Source organism: Pungitius pungitius, chromosome 15 (genome assembly GCF_949316345.1).
Source record: "Pungitius pungitius chromosome 15, fPunPun2.1, whole genome shotgun sequence".
NCBI classification, from domain to species: Eukaryota; Metazoa; Chordata; class Actinopteri; order Perciformes; family Gasterosteidae; genus Pungitius; species Pungitius pungitius.
In genome coordinates this window covers 236924-257134 of record NC_084914.1, presented here as the reverse complement: position 1 = coordinate 257134, position 20211 = coordinate 236924, and the positions used below count along the sequence as shown (strand labels likewise).

Here is a 20211-nt window from a genome sequence, read left to right as displayed (position 1 = left end):
TGTAAGACAATTAGCTCCGGCCGCTCTGTGATGACGTGTAAAAATAAAACCGGTACACCGTGCAGCCCAGACTCAGACTGTGCAATTCATTGTTTGTAAAAACAAATCAAGAGAGGTGCTAGCGCGTTAGCCATTAGCTCGCCAGTCAAAACAATCTACAAACCAGCCGTGTGAGTAGTGAGTACACTGCAAAGCCCTCAGATGGTTATCTTTTTAGTTTTCTCTGGCTGAAGGTCAAACCTTTGTTTCCTCCCCCCCTCCCTTCCCGCTTGTTTGCACGCATCACAGCTCGCGTCCCTCACTTCCTGCTAATGTTTCCCACATGTCGTCTTAAAAAAGTCCCTGTCTGGATCTCGATAAACTATTTATTTTAGCAGCGTCCTTCCAGCGGCGCTCGGCCCTCAGGGTTCTTCGTGAGTTGGTGACGACGGAAACACGAAGAGTTCAATCTTAGCGATACTTTTAGCTACTTTTATGTCATTAAACTCCCGTCCTGCAGCACCTCCAGCTGGGTTTTCAGGTGTTGGTTAATTAGTCTCGGTCTGACTCTCTGCTCCGTCTGTCAGACAGCTTCTCAAACACATTAACCGTCTGTGCAGGAGGTGACACGCGGTGAAAGCTTTGCTCTTCGGGGGCATTTAGAGACAACATTTGGAATACAGCGGAAAAGCTGAAAAACCCTGTCTGTGTTTTTCTTTTACTAAAAAGTTTGCAAACTATAGAAACAAGAAGCGTTCAGTGCGGTTCCTGCTCGACAAAAAGAATACGAGAGAAAAGACAGAAATAAGTACGAGAGAAAGAGAGCAGTAAAAAAAGTCTCTTAAAAGGCTCAGTATCTGCAGGAGAAACCCCCCCCCCCCCCCCAAACCACTTGAACCTCCAAACAGCAGCTTCCTGCATCACGGGCCACTGGGCTTTCATCCGGACGCCAGCTGGTCGCGTCGCGTCAGTCCTTTTTTGCCAGTGGGTTCATTAATATTTACTTCCTTCATTTGGAAAAGACACCATGCATGTTGGTATGTGATGATAACGGAGCCTTTGGGCCAATCACAGTCCACGTGTCTGTCGCCCCCCGGTGGACTGAAATGAACCTGCGTTTAAGTGAAAATCAGTTTGCATCCTTTCCCACACGTTCACTTCCACGTTTACATTTTTAAATATTTAAAAGGATATGAACAGGTTATATGTCCAGCGCTGTTTGCATTTCTATCTACAGAATGTACACTGGGAGGAAAAGCAGCCGTGGTCTCCAGCTTTGAGGCTCTGAGCGGCGCCCGCTGGCCTCGTCCCTCAGATGAAGTACTCCTTTGGCTTTTCGGTGGAGACGCTCTGGGAGTCCCTCTGGTCGGTGAAAGCAAAATCTTGGCTGTCCTCCCGTTTGACCCCCTCCGCCTCCTGGCTGCGGTACGTCTCTTTCCGGCGGTACAGGAACCTGCCGCCGATCGCCAGGCCGCTGGCCATCACGAAGACGGCCGCCGCTATGACACCTGCCGGGTGGAGGACGCTCACTGTGAGAAACGCGTTCCATTTCCTTCAAATGTGTCCCAATTTAAAGTGATCCTGTGAATAGTACACACGTTCAAGCCTAAATCAAGACCTTTGAACGTTTCAGCAGGTGGAGAAAATACTGTGAGCTTTTATTTCAGTAGTGTTCCGGTGCTTTTATTGTGAAGGAAAGGACGGAAAGAAAGAGGAAGGAGAAAAAGGAGTTCAGGAGTGTGCACCAACCTGAAGGCGCACCACGAATACAGTTTCATTCCTTTTAGAGGACGGTCATGTTGTGGTGCACTTCAGCCTCTTGTGGCCACAATTAGGATCAAATAAAGTAACTTTTATCCAGGCAAAATCCTTTTTAGAAAAATAATTCAATTCCCTCACAATATTTACATTTGATTCTTGGTAATAAATGCAACTCACTGATCTTTAGACCTTTGGAATGCAGGACCTTTACTTGTATTTAGGCACCGTGGTATTTCTACATTATTTATTTAACTACTTATTTTATTTGGCCAAGCGGCGTCCGCACTGAGCACGAGTCACACTCGTGTGGTTGTGCTATTGTGTGTGTGTCTGACGGACATGCTGACCTTCCCGGGGGGGGGGGGGGATTTAATCGATCTCAGTGGACTTTGTGAAGCTGCTGTGATGCTTTCTACCCCCCCCCCCCCCCCCCTCAACCTCTCTCTGGCCCAAGTGTATGAATCTAAAACTTCGACGACTCTTTGGCTCATTTCATTATCCGGAGAAAGTCTCATTTAATTGTAATTTTAAAAAACAGCCAAAATCAATTTAGCTCCGCATTGCTTTGGTGTTTGAAGATAAGAACGAGAAGCTTTTCTCCACCAGCGGAGGTTTAATTACTTCAGCTGCCCTTTGTGCACTGAGACACACACACACACACACACACACACACACACACACACACACACACACACACACACACTCTCTCTCTGAATCAACGTGACAGCGCTGATTGTGTTCTCTCGCTGTTGGTGGCGTTTAGATGAACGCGAGCTCAGGGGGGGGGAAGGTAAACGGGGGCCGTACCTCCGATCAGAGCCGAGTCCGTCCGGACGCCGTTGACCAAAGGTTGACCCGAACCCACGGAACCAGAGCGGTCTACAGCAACAGAGAGAGAGAAAGGCAGGAAACGGGAAACATAAGAGAGAACATCGGAGCCGACGGGGGAGGGGGGAGGGGGGAGGGGCGAGGGGGGGGGGGGGGGGACGAAGCTCCCCTCTGTGTCCTCACATTAACGATCGAGCGCGTAGAAGCGAAAGCAGCTCGCTGGCTGCTGCTCGTTCAGCACAATGTCAAGAAATCGACCCGTAATTATTGGGCAGTGAGGTCCAAATTGAGGTGATAACATCCCCTGATTACCCACAATTCACTGCTGCGAACAACCGCAGCGGGCTGAGTGCAGAAGACAAAACCCCCCCCCCAACCTCTACCTGACTCCTCCCCTTTTCCTACCTGACAGGCGGCGCGTGTCCTCCGCCGCGTGGGGATTGGCCGAAGCCGAGGAGCCGCAGCTGGACCGGACCAGCGGCCCGGTGACGACGACGGGGCTGCTGTGCGGGTGGAGCAGAGCGGCTTTCAGGGGGCTGACGGGGTTGAAGCGGACCACCGAGAGACAACCCGTGAAGCCCAGGGACGCCAAGCGGGACAGGTCCGGGTCCACGTCCTCCGGGTCTGGAGGCGGGAAGAGAGAGAGACTGGAAATGATGAATGTGACACTACACCTTTTTTTATTCTCAATTCCGTTTTAAAAAAGAGTTAATATAAAAACTGCTTAGCTTAGCTTAGCTTAGCATAAAGACATTAAAAAGCTCAGGTGTGTCCAAATGAAACAAAATGCTCTGACGTGTTGTATGTCGTTATAATCACAATAAAACAAGGGGCTGTTTGCTAAGGACGGTTCCTCCTACAAACAGTCCTTAGTTCTCCATAGACGCTCATTCTTTGAGGGGGGGTTGGTATTTTTTTGCAGTGTGGTTTCCGGTGCACAAGTTAACGAAGCGAAAGCCTTGAGTTTTAGAAAGAGCTCAGAAACGGGATTTGACTCATCAATGCTATTGATTGAACTTTCAACCTCTCGTTTGGAGGCCTTCGCGCTGACAGGCTCATTGACTCCGCCTCCCAAAGCCCGCCATCACCGCCGGACAATAGTGGCAGCAAATTGACTTTAGTGATTAGCGCGCACACACACACACACACACACACACACACACACACACACACACACACACACACAATGCAGCAGACAAACTACCAGTGGTGCCCGGTCTGCATCCATCACTCCTGCAGACAGATGTGCTTCCTGTCGGTTTACTTCATTGACTTAAATCGCTTCATCCGTCACCAGCGGAGAGCTCGGGTGACGGAGAGGCGACGCGTCGGTGACGAGAGCACCGGGGAAACGTTACGGTAAGCGCCCCTTCACTCCGTCACACACACACACACACACACACACACACACACACACACATCTGTGTCTCCTGTATTCCATTCGGGGGCATTAGTTAGGGAGATGGATGACAGGGTTTGGCTGGAAACAACAGAAAATCCACTTTCCTGCTGCTTTTCTGATCTCGATGTGACTGAGGGGGAGGAAGGGAGGGAGGGAGGAGGTGGGGGAGGGGGTGGGGGTGGGGGGCGCATGCCGACACGACGGGGTTCAAACGGGCCGAGCTGAGAGACGACGTCCCGGAGCTTCACACACACACGTTTGATCTTGATCATTTCCCCAAAGTCTTGGGCCGACTGACTTATTGTGAGAATGGAACGACAAGTGGAACGTGGAGAAACAAAGAATATCTGAATAACACACATTTATGCATGTGTGCAAGGATTATTTTTGCTGCTTCCTCTTCTAGTGGAACAAACAGAAGCACACGGATCATAAGAAGCAGAGAACGTTCTGCAGAACAATTCCTCGGCAGTAACGGTGCCGGTTCTTTGCGTCCGTGTGACGCGTGTGGTCCTCGCCGCTCTGTCCTCGCCGCTCTGTCCAGCAGCGCGTTTCCTGTTAACTCAACAGAGAGCCGCGGCCCCTCACCTCAGAGGGAACATGAATAAGTCATGACGGAGACAATTACTGCCTGCCCCCCCCCAGGGAGTCAGACTGCTGGTTCAACTGGAGCCTTCTGACCGATCTTTATGACAGGCAGTGAAAGGTAATCAAGAATTATTAAGCCAATCAATTATGCATAAAGCTCTTCTTTGTTTGACAGCAAACATGAAACATGAAACAAGTAGATAAAATATACACAAAGTTGTGGGAGTTATTTTTTTAAACCTGGAGTTGCATAATTATTTTTGCTTTATTCATTTAACTGATTTGCACCAATTTGAGAACTATCAAAGTGAATAACTGATCTTAGTAGAAGGTTCTGGTCATTCAGGCGTAAGGTCACTGCTACTAAAAATGTTCTAACCTTTCAATTCATGACCTCATTCAACCCCCCCCCCCCCTCCTCCCCCCCGCCATCCGCGCACTGATGACCGGAAGCCACCGCGCACGCCGTGCCACCAGTCACTGGCGTTCACGCACGGGCAGGGAGGGGGGGGGGGGGGGCAGCGTTCTGGGGCTCGGACCGTGACCCCTCGGTGACCTTGAGGCTTGAAAAGGTCTCACCGTGCACTCGGCCCAGCACCAGCGACTTGATGGCGTTGAACTCGCCGTCGGCCGTCAGGTTGAAGACTTCTTTGGGTCTTTGGTCGATCTGAAAGAGAACGATGTTTCCTTTGAATTTGCATTTTTTAAAGGGAGGTGACCCGTGGCGTTGGACGCTTTCTGTGTAAACGGTACATTTTAAGAGATGTATCTGCTGTGCATCTCTTTGTCCACACTGCAGTGTCCCCATGTGCCTGGTTCTGAATACACAAAGCTTTAGTTTGATGGGAAGTGACAACACGAGACGCACCTCGTATTCTACCGGAGCCTCACACAGCAGGCCGCTGCACCCGCGCAACACGGGGGTCACCTTGTTTTCCATCTTGGGGGCTGATCATTATTCATTCATTATTTATCACCAGAGGCCGCCGTTACCCAGATAAGAATTCACAAGATCCAGATATGATTTCAACGCTCCGTATTTCACGCTGAGCTCCGTTAACGTGTTGTTCGGCCCCTCAGAGGGACGGCGGGGGCCTTAACACGTGGATGAATATCACGATACTGTGGCACAGTGACCGCAGGGGGGGGCGGGTCGCCCTTGGGATCGGCGCCTCATTTGGAAAACATTGAAAAGGGTTCAGCGGCACGTCGGCAGCGGAGCGCCTCGAGCTTCCTTTCCGAACATTAACACACGCACACACACACACACACACACAGACACACACACACACACACACACACACACACACACAGACACACACACACACACACACACACACACACACACACACACAGACACACACACACACACACACACACACACACACACACACACACACACACACACACACACACACACACACACAGACTATGTAATTCTGTTGCCCGGCAACAACACGGGTCCTTGTCAACGAGGCGGTGGTACCTGCAGGGACACGGCGTCCGTCCGCCTCCTGAGGGAGACGGCGTGGAGACGTCCGTCCGCCAGGCTCCTCGCGGCGCTGCTCAGCACCTCGGCGCCTCGGCTGGCGTCCAGCTTGTACCGGACCTCCAGCGCCTCTTCACACACACACAAAAACGCACGCCACACCCTGGGGTTACCTTTGGGGGGAAATGCTTTCACAGTGACAGATTTACAAAGAAAACGTAGTCATCATCATTTGGATGTGTGTGAACATCTCAAAGAGGGGCTTCCTCTATTAATTAATACGTCTATATTAAGAGAATAAGTTCCTCATCAACACCGCAGCTAATCTAATTAGTTGTAATTAATTCAGTTAATATTTAGAACAAAAAGAGCACCTTTGACAAAATAATCCATTAATAATATTTCGTTACAGCATAATAGTGTGCGTAAAGATAAAACATCCCACATCAAAGGTGTGAGGGAATAATTGCTTGTAGTGGGAGGACCTGCAGCTACCTGCTGATCACACATTAGTTCTGGAAGAAAGGCGCGGCGAGGAGGTGTAATGGCAGCCGGGGGTGAAAAGAAACCAGCCCTCTCACGGCGGAGGAGAGAAAGCTCTCAGGGATTTAATTGGACACTTGAGTTTAAGTGTGTCTACCTGAGTCCATCAGAGTCATTAACAACGCACAAAAGAATTAAACACCCATCTGCAGCTAATCTGCCGGCAAAGTGACACATTTGTCCGACTGCTGGATGCTGAAAATGTCATTTTCAAAAGGGCCTTTTAACATTAAAAGCCAAACTCAACAGTGTTATGTCACACAAAAGTATACAAAACACATCAGTAAGTTTTCCGCCCTTTTTATTTTTCAATTTCAGAGCACTGACTGTATTCACCCCGTGTTTATAGTGAATGGCTCTCTGCTATCACTGAAGGTCTGCTGGGGCTCTTCTCTCCTACTTCTGCTCTCACATGTCTCTGCTTTCTGTCTCCTGAGTGCAACGACCCCGTCAAAATAAAATCCCACCCACTGAGAGGACGCCTCTCCTCTCCACGGGGGGGGGGGGGGGGGTTAAAGGAGGAGAGGTCGAGGGAAAGAGGGAGGAAGAGACTCTCCAGGTTTAACAATAACACGGAATGAGACAAAGCAGAGTAATTATAACAAATTCCAATAGGCGGACAAAACAAAAGCACCAGCTGAGGCTTAAACATCTGCCCCATTAAAGGAGCGCCTTCAAAATAAAAGCCTCCCCACCGTGCTTGTTGATGAGCAGGGCCAGGGACTCCCCGTGGTGCGAGCTGACGTAGAGCAGCAGAGCCGGACTCTGGGTGGTGCTGAAGCTCAGGGAGACGTCCTCTCCTCTCAGGGTGGTGTCGGAGTAGATGGAGGAGGGCCGGGCGCTGCTGTTCCGCCCCGACTCGTGCGGCTGCCCGAAGGTGTAGCTCACGGTCGTCCCCGGCAGGAAGCGGGCCGACACCTCTGGAGAAAAGAAGTCATGCGAGTTGTTGCTGTTCGTTTAGTTCTTAGCGGAGGATTTGGTGAACGCGCTGGTGTTTAAGCTCATGTAAGATCTAAAGCTACGTCCCCCAGGCGTAGGAGACCAGGGCCTCGCTGGCGTGCTTCAGATCTCAAGAGCCACACTAGGAATTAAAACTACACACAAGTTAAACTTGGGGATTTATTTGAATGGTAACCGATTAAACACATTAGCTGTATTGCTGATTTAGTCCCTGTACATATTCCTCCGCTACCATCTTATTGCCATATTGCTTCCCCCCCCAATCACTAATTTCTTTGCTGAGAAATGTTCCATTGATTGAGAGCAGAAGCCAAAGACACGACTTGAAAAAGATCGCTTTGTCTGATACATATCAGTAATAAGCAGAAGCTTTTATTTTTCATTAAAATGATTATGAATGAACATAAATGGGTTAATTATCTTATTCAGTGTTGGAGAATGTCAACAGAGTTTTTAATACAACATTAAAAAAATCCTACATGATCAATTTGAAATGGCAGAGTACAAACAAACACATATTTAGACTTTCTCCCCAGAGATTCTCGACTTTAATTAACTTCGAAATGAAGCCTCTGATCAACTCTGCATGTTTGATTAGTGAGCAAGAGAAGTAAAAGAGGCTCTCAAAACATCTACAAAGCATTGGAAATATATATATGTACATATTGAAGTAAATAAAATAGTCTTTAGAACTGTAAAGGCCAATTTAACAACAGAAAACAGGAGATTGACTTTGTTCAAATCAAATGAACCACATCAAACAGACAGCAGACGGCGTGTCCGTGTGTGTGTGAGTGTTTACAGACGTGTGATACGTGATGTGCAAATGAGATGAGACGCACATGACACGACGTCCTCTCTACCGCTAAAATAAGGACTCACAAAAGGACATTCGTTCACATCCATGCGGGGAACTCTGTCCATGGTGCTGAATCCACCGTCCTGGTTGGTTTTTAGTAACACTGGCGTACCTGTGTGACAGAAGGCTCCGGTGTACGCCGACAGGCCGCAGTCACACAGGAAGCCGTTGGCCCTCTCGGCACAGCGGCCCCGGTTCCGGCACAGCGACCCGTAGCTGCCGCAGTGGCCCGGGCAGCCGGCCCGGACGCCCGGCGTGATCCTCGCCCTCTCCTCCAGGTCCAGGGCGACGCCGTTCAGCCGCAGGGCGCGGATGCACCCGCGGAAGCCCTTCTGCCTGGACGCCGTGCCGCCTGGAAACACCAACGTCAAGGAGGGGGAAAAACGCGTCACGCAGCGCGGGGGGGCGGGGGGGGGGGCGTGCGATGCAGCGCGGTCACGTCGTTGTTCGCACACTTCAAAACACGTCATCTCACCACTTGTGCAAAAGAAAACTCTCTTTGCTCTCCGAGTCTGAAGCTGACAACTTGCTGTTGTTCTTAAATAAATCACAGAGCTCCTCCGGGCCGCCTCCCTCTGCTCGGATTTGACCCGTTTGAATTATTGAACCGGCAGAGAAACACCGGATATGAAACATTTCCTCTGACAAGAACATTTTTCATCCTCATTAAAAGGCCTTCTGAAAGTCATTGTTCATCTTCTAGTGAAGTTGGAAATATTAAAATCCTGATCCATAAGGTTGGCACACCGACTGCTGACCGAAAGAATTAGGTCACGGGTACAAGGGCCCGAAAATGGGTTTCCTCAGGAGAGGAAAGGAGCCAGTTGAGGTGGTTTGGGCATCTGGTAAGGATGCCCCCTGGGCGCCTCCCCGGGGGAGGGGTTACATGCACGGCCAGCTGGGAAGAGCCCCCCCCCGGGGAAGACCCAGGACCAGAAGATGGATTTTTTATTTTAATCAGCACCCTAATTGCAAGTGTTATTAAACTTTGAAATTTAAGTGGCAACCATCAGAGACGGTGACCCAAAAATATCTGAGATATACTACGTTAAAGGCCAGGCTATAATGGTTATGTGTAGCTCTCCTCTGCTCATCCGCTTTAATGAGTTTTAAATTGTTTACTAAATGTATACAAAGGTAAATAAAATGGATAATTTAGCATCAGATAGAAATGGTGGTTGGACTCGTACTTTACTTCTCTCCTCAGGCTTGTAGCTCTTATAAATATTAGATATCTAGATTTGTGGTGCTTTTTTTCATGATGTGTTTGCAACTTAAGGTTAACTTGTTGTAACATGTGTAAAAAGCTGCGTCCCAGCAGGGGGGCCGGAGACGGATCCCTGAGGGCCGCCACCTCTGATCAAAGGTTATCGGAGCGGTGAGGATATTAACCTCACGTCTACAACACGGAGAACACCCTCCGCACATCAAATGGAGACAACTGCTTACAGGTGGAACTTAAAAGAGGGCAACAGCGTGCAGATCAAAGAATTCACAAAGACAAAGGGATCAGGGAGACCTTCCAGTCGTCATATCAAACAGCACAGTGTCTCCGCTGCAATTCTGCAGAGTGCAGGCTGGAGCCCGTGAGAACGCGCAAGAGTGGAAAACAATTAGCGTCAAGGTCTTCATCAAAGGAGGATGCACGTGCACACGGAGAGCGAAACGTGGACGGACTGGGATCCAAAACTCCTGGAGATCCCAAGCACAGAGATCAGTATCAAAGGTCTCATGCTTTTCACGGTTTCTCCAAAACTGCCCGATACCCCACGGATCGGCAGCTAAAGACGCGGCTCCTACGAGGAGGAGGGGGGGGGGATCTGGTTTGTGAAGCGAGGATCTGAGGACTCCTCGAGCTCCTCGTGCGCGCGGCTCTGCTCGCAGGCGGAGAGGAAAATGTGGCTCGAACACACAAAGGCTTAACTCCCCAAACAAGGCAAAAATAATTGCCTCTAAACCTTCACAAAAGGGAGTTATTTCTGCATTCATCGCAGAATTTTTTTTTAGCACCTGCAATGCGACTGAAGGAATTGGGGAAAAAGAACAATGGTGTGGATTATAGATACGGGCCAGCCAATAACACGGCTTATTAATCAAAACAATGGGACTAAAGCAAGGCGGGATTAGGCTCATAAATACAGTGTGAATTTAAACAACCCAACACAGCGACTTCTAATTCAAACAAAGGAACAGTTTGCTTCGTCTGCAGTACGATGCTCAGGAATCTGAGGGCCAACCCAAAGCAAATAATTCACACTTTGCCTCACAAACCTGCGCAGAGAGGATTGTGAGTGACACATCGAGGTGGTTCACTGTCATTCTGCAGCTCTGGAGAACTACGGACCGTTTTCTTTCCATTGTGAAAGTAGAGGAATTGGCTTGTGAACGACCTCGGGGCGGATAATTCAGCCAATCAGCATCCACACGCCGCGTGTTTACTGACATGAAGAGACGTACATGGGATTCACAGAATGAGAAGACCTGATGATAAATGTATTTTCATCATTTTCTCCCCCTGTAGCTCCGGGGGGGGGGGGGGGGTCACAGACAGAATTCATAACTGAGTCGAGATTAAGCGGCTGCAGTATTGATGAGGTTTGTGCTGAAGGTTAATAACACGACTGCCTGAAGAATCTCTTCACTTCACACGTGACTCTTACTGCTCCCTGAACGTGGTCAGAAACCAGCGACTCAGCGCTTTCAGCCTCCAATGCTGGCGAGCGGCTCTTGTGCCACTTTGAGACACAGTATTTATTCTCCTTTAATGGAGTAAGTAGGACTCCGGGTCCGTGCAGCTCCACTTCCACGTCATGGAAGCGCACACTCAGCACCTTCTGCATCCAACACTGAAGATCAAACGACGGGATCCAGCTGACAGCGGATTAGCCCAAGAAGAGAGTAGATCTTTGCTCCAGCTGATACTGGTTAAGCTTCACAAGGGGGGGGGGGGGGAATGAGTCAGATTGGCATCTTCCATATTTGACACCGTTTGGTGGCATTTAGTCAATAACTGCAGAGCCTTGTTTGAAACAGCTGCGATAGTGAAACCAGACGAGTAACTTCACCTGGGAGAGTAATCGCGTAAAAATCATCACGGTCGATGTCACGAAACGAAACTCAAAGTGAAAAACCCAGAGAGTCCGAGCTCTATTGAAGGAACACCATTGTTATTCATAGAAGGCTCCTGCGAATCCCTCCCAGAAACAGAAAAACCGAGCCGAACGGCGGCATGGCGTCAGCTCGCCCTCACCGATGAACAGCTGGCTGTTGAGCTGCAGGTGGAGGTGTCCGTCGGGGGGGGCCTCCCGCGCCGCCACAGGAAGTCCGTCCAGGCGGAGCGACGCCTCCCTGACGTTGCGCTCGGCCCGGACCCGGTGCCACCGGTCGTCGTTCAGGGGGACGCCCGAATCCACGCCGACCTCCAGCGGCCCGTCGCCGACGTCCAGGGAGAACACCACCCGGGTGGAGGCTGAGGGAGGGGGGCAAAGTGGTGATCAACATACTGACAAATGTGAAGAACTACTGAGATCGTACCTCGCTCTGCATGAACAACATTCTATTTTTTCCTACTGATTGCAAAGAAATAAATGAAAGTTCATTTATAAATTTAGCCGCTTTTCAATGGTTTGTAAAACGAACTGCTGCACTTTGAGTTTTCTTCCAGCTGCAGTCATTACAGACGCGACCTGCTTTTCGCCTCCAAACATTTAGGGTTTGAGTGGCATGTTTTTTGAGAGGCAGCTGACAAATGTTACAACAATATCATAGATCACCCGTCAATAACGTCTGTTTGGATCTTTAGGGCGAGACCAACAACGCGGAGCTGAGAAGCCCCCCCCCCCCCCCCCCCGCCGGGCCGGGGGCTGCACTACTTGTGAAACAAACCGTTTCCCCTCAGCTCAGCGATGCGCTCGGATCAAAAAGGTTCCCCGTCGCGTTCGTTCCGACAAAAACGCAGTTGATTGGGTCGCCTGGAGGCGCCTCGTGCTTTGGTGTTCTGGGGAAGCAGCGGATGCTCCGACAGCACGGAGCGCGAAGGAGGTAGCGGTGACTTTGTTTGGAAGCTGCGTCTCCGAGGAAGCAGACAACAGAGCAGCGTTATTCGGGCTGACGATGATTTCCCCCGAGGGTCCCAGCCTGCGCAGCACGGGGATAAAAATGAAAACCGCCCTGGTGAAATGGGGAGGATTCAGAAGGAAACCGTGACCCTCGATACGGCTTCAAAGCATCGAAGCAACATGGCGCTGCATGAAGAAAAACACATTTTAAGTGACAACATCCCACGAGGGACCCGACGCCACGTTGTGGTCCAAGAAGAAGAAGAAGGTCTTTGTGTTTTTATTCTCTGATAATTAAACCATTTCTGAAGCAAAGAGCAAAGAATAAACTTGTACCAAATAAAAGTTCTCTTTTAAAATGAACTTGAACTTGGAATGAGGTTTTCAGCTTCACTGCTACAGTTTGCAGTGAGATGTTGCTCCAGTGCACAAAACCAGCTGCATTAAACACCAGAGGTGGGATCAAGTCACTGTTATGCAAGTCACAAGCAAGTCTCAAGTCATTGCCCTCGAGTCCCGAGTCAAGTCGAGTCAAAGACGAAGCAAGTCCCAAGTCGAGTCACAAGTCACAGCCAACAAGTCTCAAGTCGAGTCACAAGTCGTACCATTTTAATTTCGAGTCATTTCGAGTCCTTTTATTATAGTGGGACGGGGAACCCTGGGTGATGGTGCGCTGCCTCACAGACCTAGACTACGAAGGGAAGGGTAACGGTGGATCGACTGTGACTGTGTTATAGTGCTGTAACGCTCACCCCAATGCTGCAGCGTAAATAAGGAGGCGATGACTGGCTTTATTTATATAAAACAACTCAACTTCGGTCACTTGGCCGTCACCACGCCGAACGAACACTTCCGCATACACGGCCCCCCAAAACTCGGGTTGTCTCGCGTAACTACAGCTGGTAACGGAGCATAACGTGAACACATGCAACATCTGCATAACTGATTAACTAATAACTTTAACTCAGCTCATTACACTACTTTAAAACGGACGTTGACATAATGTTGGCGAGGATTTCCATCGGAGTCTGAATCCGGGTTCAAAAATCCCGATGTTTGTAACCATGAACGAGCTGTCTCGTTGATACGGTCAAATGGACTGCAGTGATTGGATGTCGTGCAGGCAGCGCTCTCTGCATACAGGTGGCGCACATTTTTCTGACAGATGCAGATAAACAGAGCGGCGCGGTGGTGTGAAAATGTTTTCCCCCAGTTTTCATGGGAAGTAGCAAGTCTTCTCGAGTCAAAAGGCTCGAGTCCAAGTCAAGTCACGAGTCATCGGTGTTCAAGTCCAAGTCGAGTTGCAAGTCTTTGTACGTTTTGTCGAGTCGAGTCTCAAGTCATCAAATTCATGACTCGAGTCTGACTCGAGTCCAAGTCACATGACTCGAGTCCACACCTCTGTTAAACACTGCGTGTGGAAGGACTAGACTGATGTCCACAGGTCACCCGGTGCAGCCCCTTTGGGATGAACCGGAACAACGGAGCAAAGCTCTGAAATGGGTCAAATTCCTCCAGGCCGATAACAAATATTTGTAAAAAAAGGCGCCCGGGCTCCTCGGAGCTGAAGTTAAATTCCGGTCAGGGAGGAGAAGAAGATTCGTTCGACCTCGACAAACAGTATTTTCCCCGCAGGGTGTTTTGCTGCGGATTAAGTCTGCCACCTCGGGGCGCCACACGGATCCAAATTAGACTTTGACTTGCAGGTTTCACTGACACATCCGTCTAATCCGCCCCCCCGCAGCTCCTACTCACAGCTCAGTTGGATCCGGATGAAGTCTTTGATGCCCAGGTTCTCCAGGAAGACCCCGGAGGAGGCCGTGGTTTTGAACAGGAAGGAGATGTCTGCGCTCAGCTCTCCGTGGAAGGTGGGGAAGTGGAGGTACGACGTCTCCTTGTCGAAGAAGGCGGCGTTCCAGAAGTTCTCTGACAAACGTCATGAAAAGACACGTCGAGATCTTTGGATGCAAATCGGGCAGCGAACAAACGAGGCTCATTAACGAGCTTGCACAATGGCATGGTTTCTATTACGTAGTTTGTTTGAAATTTGAAATAATTCTTCATTTATCTGCCCGTGTGTGAAGAGAACAGCTGTAATTACTAATAATGAAAAAGAACAACGTGTTGTGTTCTACCTTGTAATGCATTAGTGAGGAGCGAGTTTCAGAGTGTGAGAACTAAGAAGGAAATATGAATTAGCAACGGTTCCGTTAATGATAATTAGCTTCTAGATGTTGCTGTGCTCTCACCCAGGAGAATTCTCATTAAACACCTGACACCGTATTTCCATAACAACAACGGGCCTGGAAGGAATCTCTCAGAAATAATGAGTCATTATCTGCAGTTGGACTAAGAGATACTGTCTGATTGGCTGGAGGTAAATGTAGGTTTGTTGGTTTGAATCCTTCCACCAGTTCAACAAAACAGGAAACGGCATTTTTCCACAGTAGAAATATTTCTGTCATCTCTCCATCATGCGTAACCAGGCAACCAGAGCTGGACCTACTGTCTCCATGACAACGCAGCGGTCCCACTCTGTAGACGGCCTCTGAACCCGCCCGCTGGATGTCACCCAGCACCAGAGCCCGGACGGGGAGGCTCTCCTCGTGGGTAAGCAGGCCCGAGTCTTCAGCCCTGGAGGAGGAGGAACGAGGGGATGGAGGGAGTAACAAGGAAGAGGGGGGGGGGAACAGAATTAGGATTTGGAGAAGCTGAGGAAAACAGAGATGGGAGGAAAAGGTTGAGGAGATGATGAAGAAGTAGAAGGGAAGAGACGAGAAAGCAAAGGTGAGCGAAGTGTCGACGAGACAAGGAGAAGGAAGAGGAGACGTAAAACACCTGGGTATGTATTCTGTACTGGGAAAGTAGAGCTAATGAAGAAGAAGGGAGGGAGGACATGAAGTGGAGAGGAAGAAGAAGAATTAGGAATTAGGGGGCAAAGCCAGAGAATAAAAGGGGAGATGGAAGAAGAGAAGGGGAGGAGACCAAGGAAGGAGACAGAGGGAAAGCAATAAAGAGGAAGGAGTGGTACATTAAGAAGACGTCCAGAAGAGGAAAGGGAATAAATCAAGATGCAAATGAAAGAGAAGTGCACGAGGAAGGGATAACAAGCAGAGGAGGAAGAAGAGAAGGGAGGAGATGAAGGAGACAGACGAGAAGCCATAAAAAACAAAGAAAAGGAGCCACTAAATCAAATGAAACAGAATCAGGGGAAGCGGACGGAACAGAGGAGCGGCGATGAGACGATAAAGGGCCCGGCCCGGAGAGCCGGAGCAAATGACAGAGAACTTTGACGTAATTGCTCATAACAGCTCGCTGACACCGGATCGAGTGCAGAGGGAGAAGAAGCCACCTCTTCGGATGGAGTCTCCTCGCTGTGTGAACACCTGTATGGATGGATGTGTGCACACACCACAACGACAAGCCATGTGTGTGTATTAAGTGTGTCGAGTACCACTCGGCGCGGTCGGCGTCACAGTTGCAGTAGTGCTGCGGGTCCACGCAGTCGCCCTGCAGGCCGCATGCACACTGCCGGCTGCCCGGCTGAGCGCCGCCCCAGTAGGTCTGGACCCGACCGGGACCGGGACCCCCGAGCCACCAGCTGAACGGAGAGCCCTCTGAAACACACACACACACAGAGCTTTACCTGAGGGACGCCTTCGTGCTTCACGAGGACACGTCCCTCTTTGCACACGGCACACGCTTCGGTATAATTGTTGTTACTTCTCAATAATCCCGTTAGTCATGAATGTGATTCACGTCCACTAATGAACAGATATTCATCCAAGAGATGCATTTTTATTTTTCTCTCTTTTTTTCACACTATTAGCGGAGAAACGCAGCCTCTTCTCCCGGTCCGCCACCACACAAAAGATGCTTGCAGGACACAAAAGTTCCACTGATGCAGAAAGGAGGAGGAACGGCGTACAGAGGAAATAGCTGAGCGCTGTATGGAAAGAAGCCCCCCCCCCCCATCCCTCTGCGTCCCAACACCAATCCGGGGTTCGTTTGCCAGCTCTCGCTGAATATATTGTTTCAGGGAGATGATAGTACACAGTGAAGAAATGTGCGTCTCATCTCTTGGGTGCGTGGGTGGAGAAGGTGATTGGAAAGGTCTCCGTTGAGTCAGCAAGTCTTTATTTTCCCAGAGAGCAGCGGGGGGGTTTAATGGAACCTCTATCTCTCTACCCATTCTGCTCTTTCCACCACTTTTACTACTTTCATCCATCATTCTTATCCCCCCCCCCCAAAAAAAGTTGCTGGACCGCTCACAACAAGAACAAATGGTGCCGAAGTGGCAAAAAATAAATAAAAATGGAAAGCAAAACAACCGGCTTCTGCAACAGCAATCCTTCGAGGTCCCACATTCGAGACAACGACGGATCAATGAGGGGGGGTGTGGGGGGCAGATAAAACCTGGATCTATTGCCTCGCCCCTGATGCATCCAGCTGCGTTTCTTTAAACTCAACGACGTGTCTCTCGTATTATGGACGTGGCATTAAAGTGTTAGCGGCACTACGGGGAGAAATCCAATGGAACTTGGGGATTGAAGGGATTCAACCCCCCCCCCCTCTATAGTCAATACGAGCACGAGACAAACACGAGGCTAAACAAGGAAAACACGGATCTCGCTCAATACTCATTGCTCAAAAGTAGGGGGTGTTAAGCAAATGCTGAATAATCAATTTGTCTGATTCATTAGTGAAAGAGAAGAAAATCCCTGTAAGCGAGTTTGCAGCAGCGGGCGTAATGATTGTGTTCAGGAGAGATTCGGCCCAACAAAGCTTGCACTCGTTTGTTATTCAACCACAAAAATTAACAACACGCTCTTGTTTGCAGTGATTACTGTTTTCTACGTGCACTTGAGGGGTGTTGAGGCAACAGAGAGGAGCTACTACCCCAGAAATAAGATTAAAAGGATTAAAAGATCAGATAAGATTTTCTTGTATAAGTATAACCACACAGAATTGAAAACAACTTTGCCTCCAGTAGAGTTCATTGAGGTTGTTGAAAGATAGAAGTAAGAAGCAATAACACAATGTCCAGATGCTAACAGAACCGCACAATGGGTCTATTGAATGCATGACGTCAGCAGCCGGACGGCTCGATCGGGGCGGAATGACGTCACGCATGCGTGATCGAACGCGGGAGATGACCGAAACCAATGCTAATGCTAACTAGCGATCCTCACGTACTAGCGGGTGGTGACCCAGCACGCGCGGGGTGTGTGTGACGTTTCCTCCTTGTTGTTTTATTCATTCCGGCCTCGTTTTTTTGTTGTTCCGTTGGGTTGCCGCTGGTACTCGTTCGGCCGAACCTTACCCGCCGCCCCGGGGCGGGGGGTCAGACCGCCATGACCCGGCCCAGTGCAAAAATGTAGCTCGCGAGCGGGAAGAGTGTGCGCGCCCCCGGCTCAGATTATCACACAGAACCTCCGCACAACCACCACAACTCAGCGAATCAACGTGTTCCATCAACGCGTTTCACCTTCCGGTGACGCCTTACCTGGAGTGTTGAGGAGGCGGGACTTCCTGCAGCGGTAGGAGAGCGCCTGTTCGCAGTGCTCCGATTGGCTGATGGCGGCCAATAGCTGCTCCTCTTCAGTGGAGTAGTCGAAGTGAACCGAGTGCTGCTCGACTCCCGGAGACGGCCGGACTCTGGTCAGCTCCGTGTTGTTGTGCTGGATCTCCATCCACGTGTTCTCCTCTTCACAGACACACAGACACGCTTGTAAATGTTAGAAGGTCAGAAGGTCAAAGTTCTTCTCCCTTAACTCTGATTTAATTTCCACAAGTAACACTTTTGTCTAATATCTTAAAGGGAACGCATTTCATAAGTAATTTAATTATAGAAAACGATGAGGGTGTGTGTGTGTGTGCGTGCGTGTGTGTGTGCGTCACCTGTCATGTTGCAGTAGACCAGCTGCGGTCTGATTGGTCCGCTGCCGTCCACGTCGATATAAAAGTGTCCCGACGTGTTGCCGTTGTGTTTGTACGCCTCACAGGACGGTTCGTACACAGCTGGGAGAGAAATAATGAGATCAGCTGACATGAATCAGCTGGCACACGCACACAGGACTACGCGCTGTGGAGGATTGTGTGTTGCTGCATCACTGTCTCATAAACAGAGCAAGAAAATCATCCGGGAGCACAGAGACTCAATGAATAAAACTTCAGACCTTTATCAGCCCTGCCCCTCCCCCCCCCCCCCCCCCCCACACACACACAGACCAGGGCATCCTCCAGAATCAAAGAATCAAGCCTTTCCAGTCAAATCCATATCTCAAGGTCCCCACACTTTGCTCCACAGCCAAAGGCCTTTTATTCCTCAGTGAGGTTGAAAAACGATTCGCCCAGAAAAAACCCAGCGATGAAAATGAATCCAGGGGCGAACCATGAAGAGAAACAGTTACCACCCCCCCCCTTCCCCCTCACCCCTGGGGTTTAATTTATTTCTTTAGTATTTGGCAGTTTAGTCACAGCTACAGTGTCATCAACATTCATCATATTTCTCACATGCTGTAACCACTGGAATGAAAACATTTGCAGTCGAGTAACTTGAATTATCTCATCAAAGCAGAGGCGACGTGCGTAAATATATTTTCCGTAGTGCGGCTCCAGGCCTTTGAATCAACGGGTAACGAGTTGACATTTTAGATATCAGGCAATTCCTGTGAGTGTTGTCGTAAACAATAGGATTTTTATACGTGCTTCATTCACTCAAACTGCGTTGTGACGATCCATCGGTGTTTGTGATGAACATTTTCAGTGCATCATGGAGGAGGAGGCGGCGGCCTTTTGATGTTTGCCAATCAATCTCTTTTTACCGTGTTAATAGGCTTGTACCGCAGTAAGTTTAATCTAACTCTATTTCTCTGTTCTGAGTTTAAATTACGCAGGAGGCATCACTCTGTTTGTCCTGTTTCACATTCCCGTGTCCCCGTGTCTTTCTGCAGACGCTGTGTTGAAGGTCCGACTCACAGCTGTGGCAGGTCGCGCCGCTGTAGCCGCTCGCGGAGCAGTTACAGCGGAAGACGGTCCAGGACTGACTGCAGCGGCCGCCATGCTCACAGCGACTGGGCGAGCACCTGAGAGAGAGAGAGATTACATTTGGGTGGATCTATTTGATTATTACAGTGACTTATTTTTCCCCATTGCATTATTTTGACCTAATATATTTGGATTTTTTTCTTCAAAATATTTTTTGACTTTCTTTTAATGACTTTTTTCAACCATACATATTTTGACTTTTTTTAAAATATATATTTAATCCTAACCCTAACCTTTTTATTTCCATGACATTTTTTGTTACTTTTTTTTCCAAATATTTTGACCTAGCATTTTTTGACTTTGCTGTCCATGACATTCTCTGTGATGTCACATGATGTCACTAACCATCACATCTCTACAAAGATGTTGCTTTTGACATGTTGAAAAAAATATATATATAAAAAAATATATAATAAATAATATAAAACGTGTGTGTGTGTGTGTGCGTGTGTGTCACCTGTCATGTTGCAGTAGGCCAGCTGTTTACATTTGGGTGGATCTATCTTATTAATACAGTGACTTATTTTTCCCCATTGCATTTTTTTGACCTAATATATTTTGGATTTTTTTCACAGAGAGTCGCCATCAGACTCTCTGTGATGTCACATGATCATAATGTTGTTATTGAGGTGATGTTCCTGACTGCGACATCATGTGACATCACAGAGAGTCGCCATCAGACTCTCTGTGATGT

At 49.1% G+C, this 20211-nt stretch overlaps 1 protein-coding gene across 1 annotated transcript in view; it reads right to left on the bottom strand.

Annotated features, from left to right (window-relative positions):
- Positions 1 to 855: 855 nt before the first annotated feature.
- LOC119209370 (contactin-associated protein-like 4) overlaps positions 856 to 20211 on the bottom strand; it is a 56585-nt gene continuing 37229 nt past the window's right edge. The window contains exons 11-24 of the mRNA XM_037458655.2: positions 19449 to 19555; positions 18369 to 18488; positions 17974 to 18174; positions 15922 to 16084; positions 14974 to 15101; positions 14223 to 14393; positions 11660 to 11878; positions 8522 to 8761; positions 7286 to 7510; positions 6045 to 6178; positions 5138 to 5225; positions 2974 to 3192; positions 2548 to 2619; positions 856 to 1487 (exon numbers count right to left, since the gene is read on the bottom strand). Coding sequence (XP_037314552.2) covers positions 1291 to 1487; positions 2548 to 2619; positions 2974 to 3192; positions 5138 to 5225; positions 6045 to 6178; positions 7286 to 7510; positions 8522 to 8761; positions 11660 to 11878; positions 14223 to 14393; positions 14974 to 15101; positions 15922 to 16084; positions 17974 to 18174; positions 18369 to 18488; positions 19449 to 19555 — 2284 coding nt within the window. The 3' untranslated portion in view covers positions 856 to 1290. The remainder of the gene's footprint in view (positions 1488 to 2547; positions 2620 to 2973; positions 3193 to 5137; positions 5226 to 6044; positions 6179 to 7285; positions 7511 to 8521; positions 8762 to 11659; positions 11879 to 14222; positions 14394 to 14973; positions 15102 to 15921; positions 16085 to 17973; positions 18175 to 18368; positions 18489 to 19448; positions 19556 to 20211) is intronic.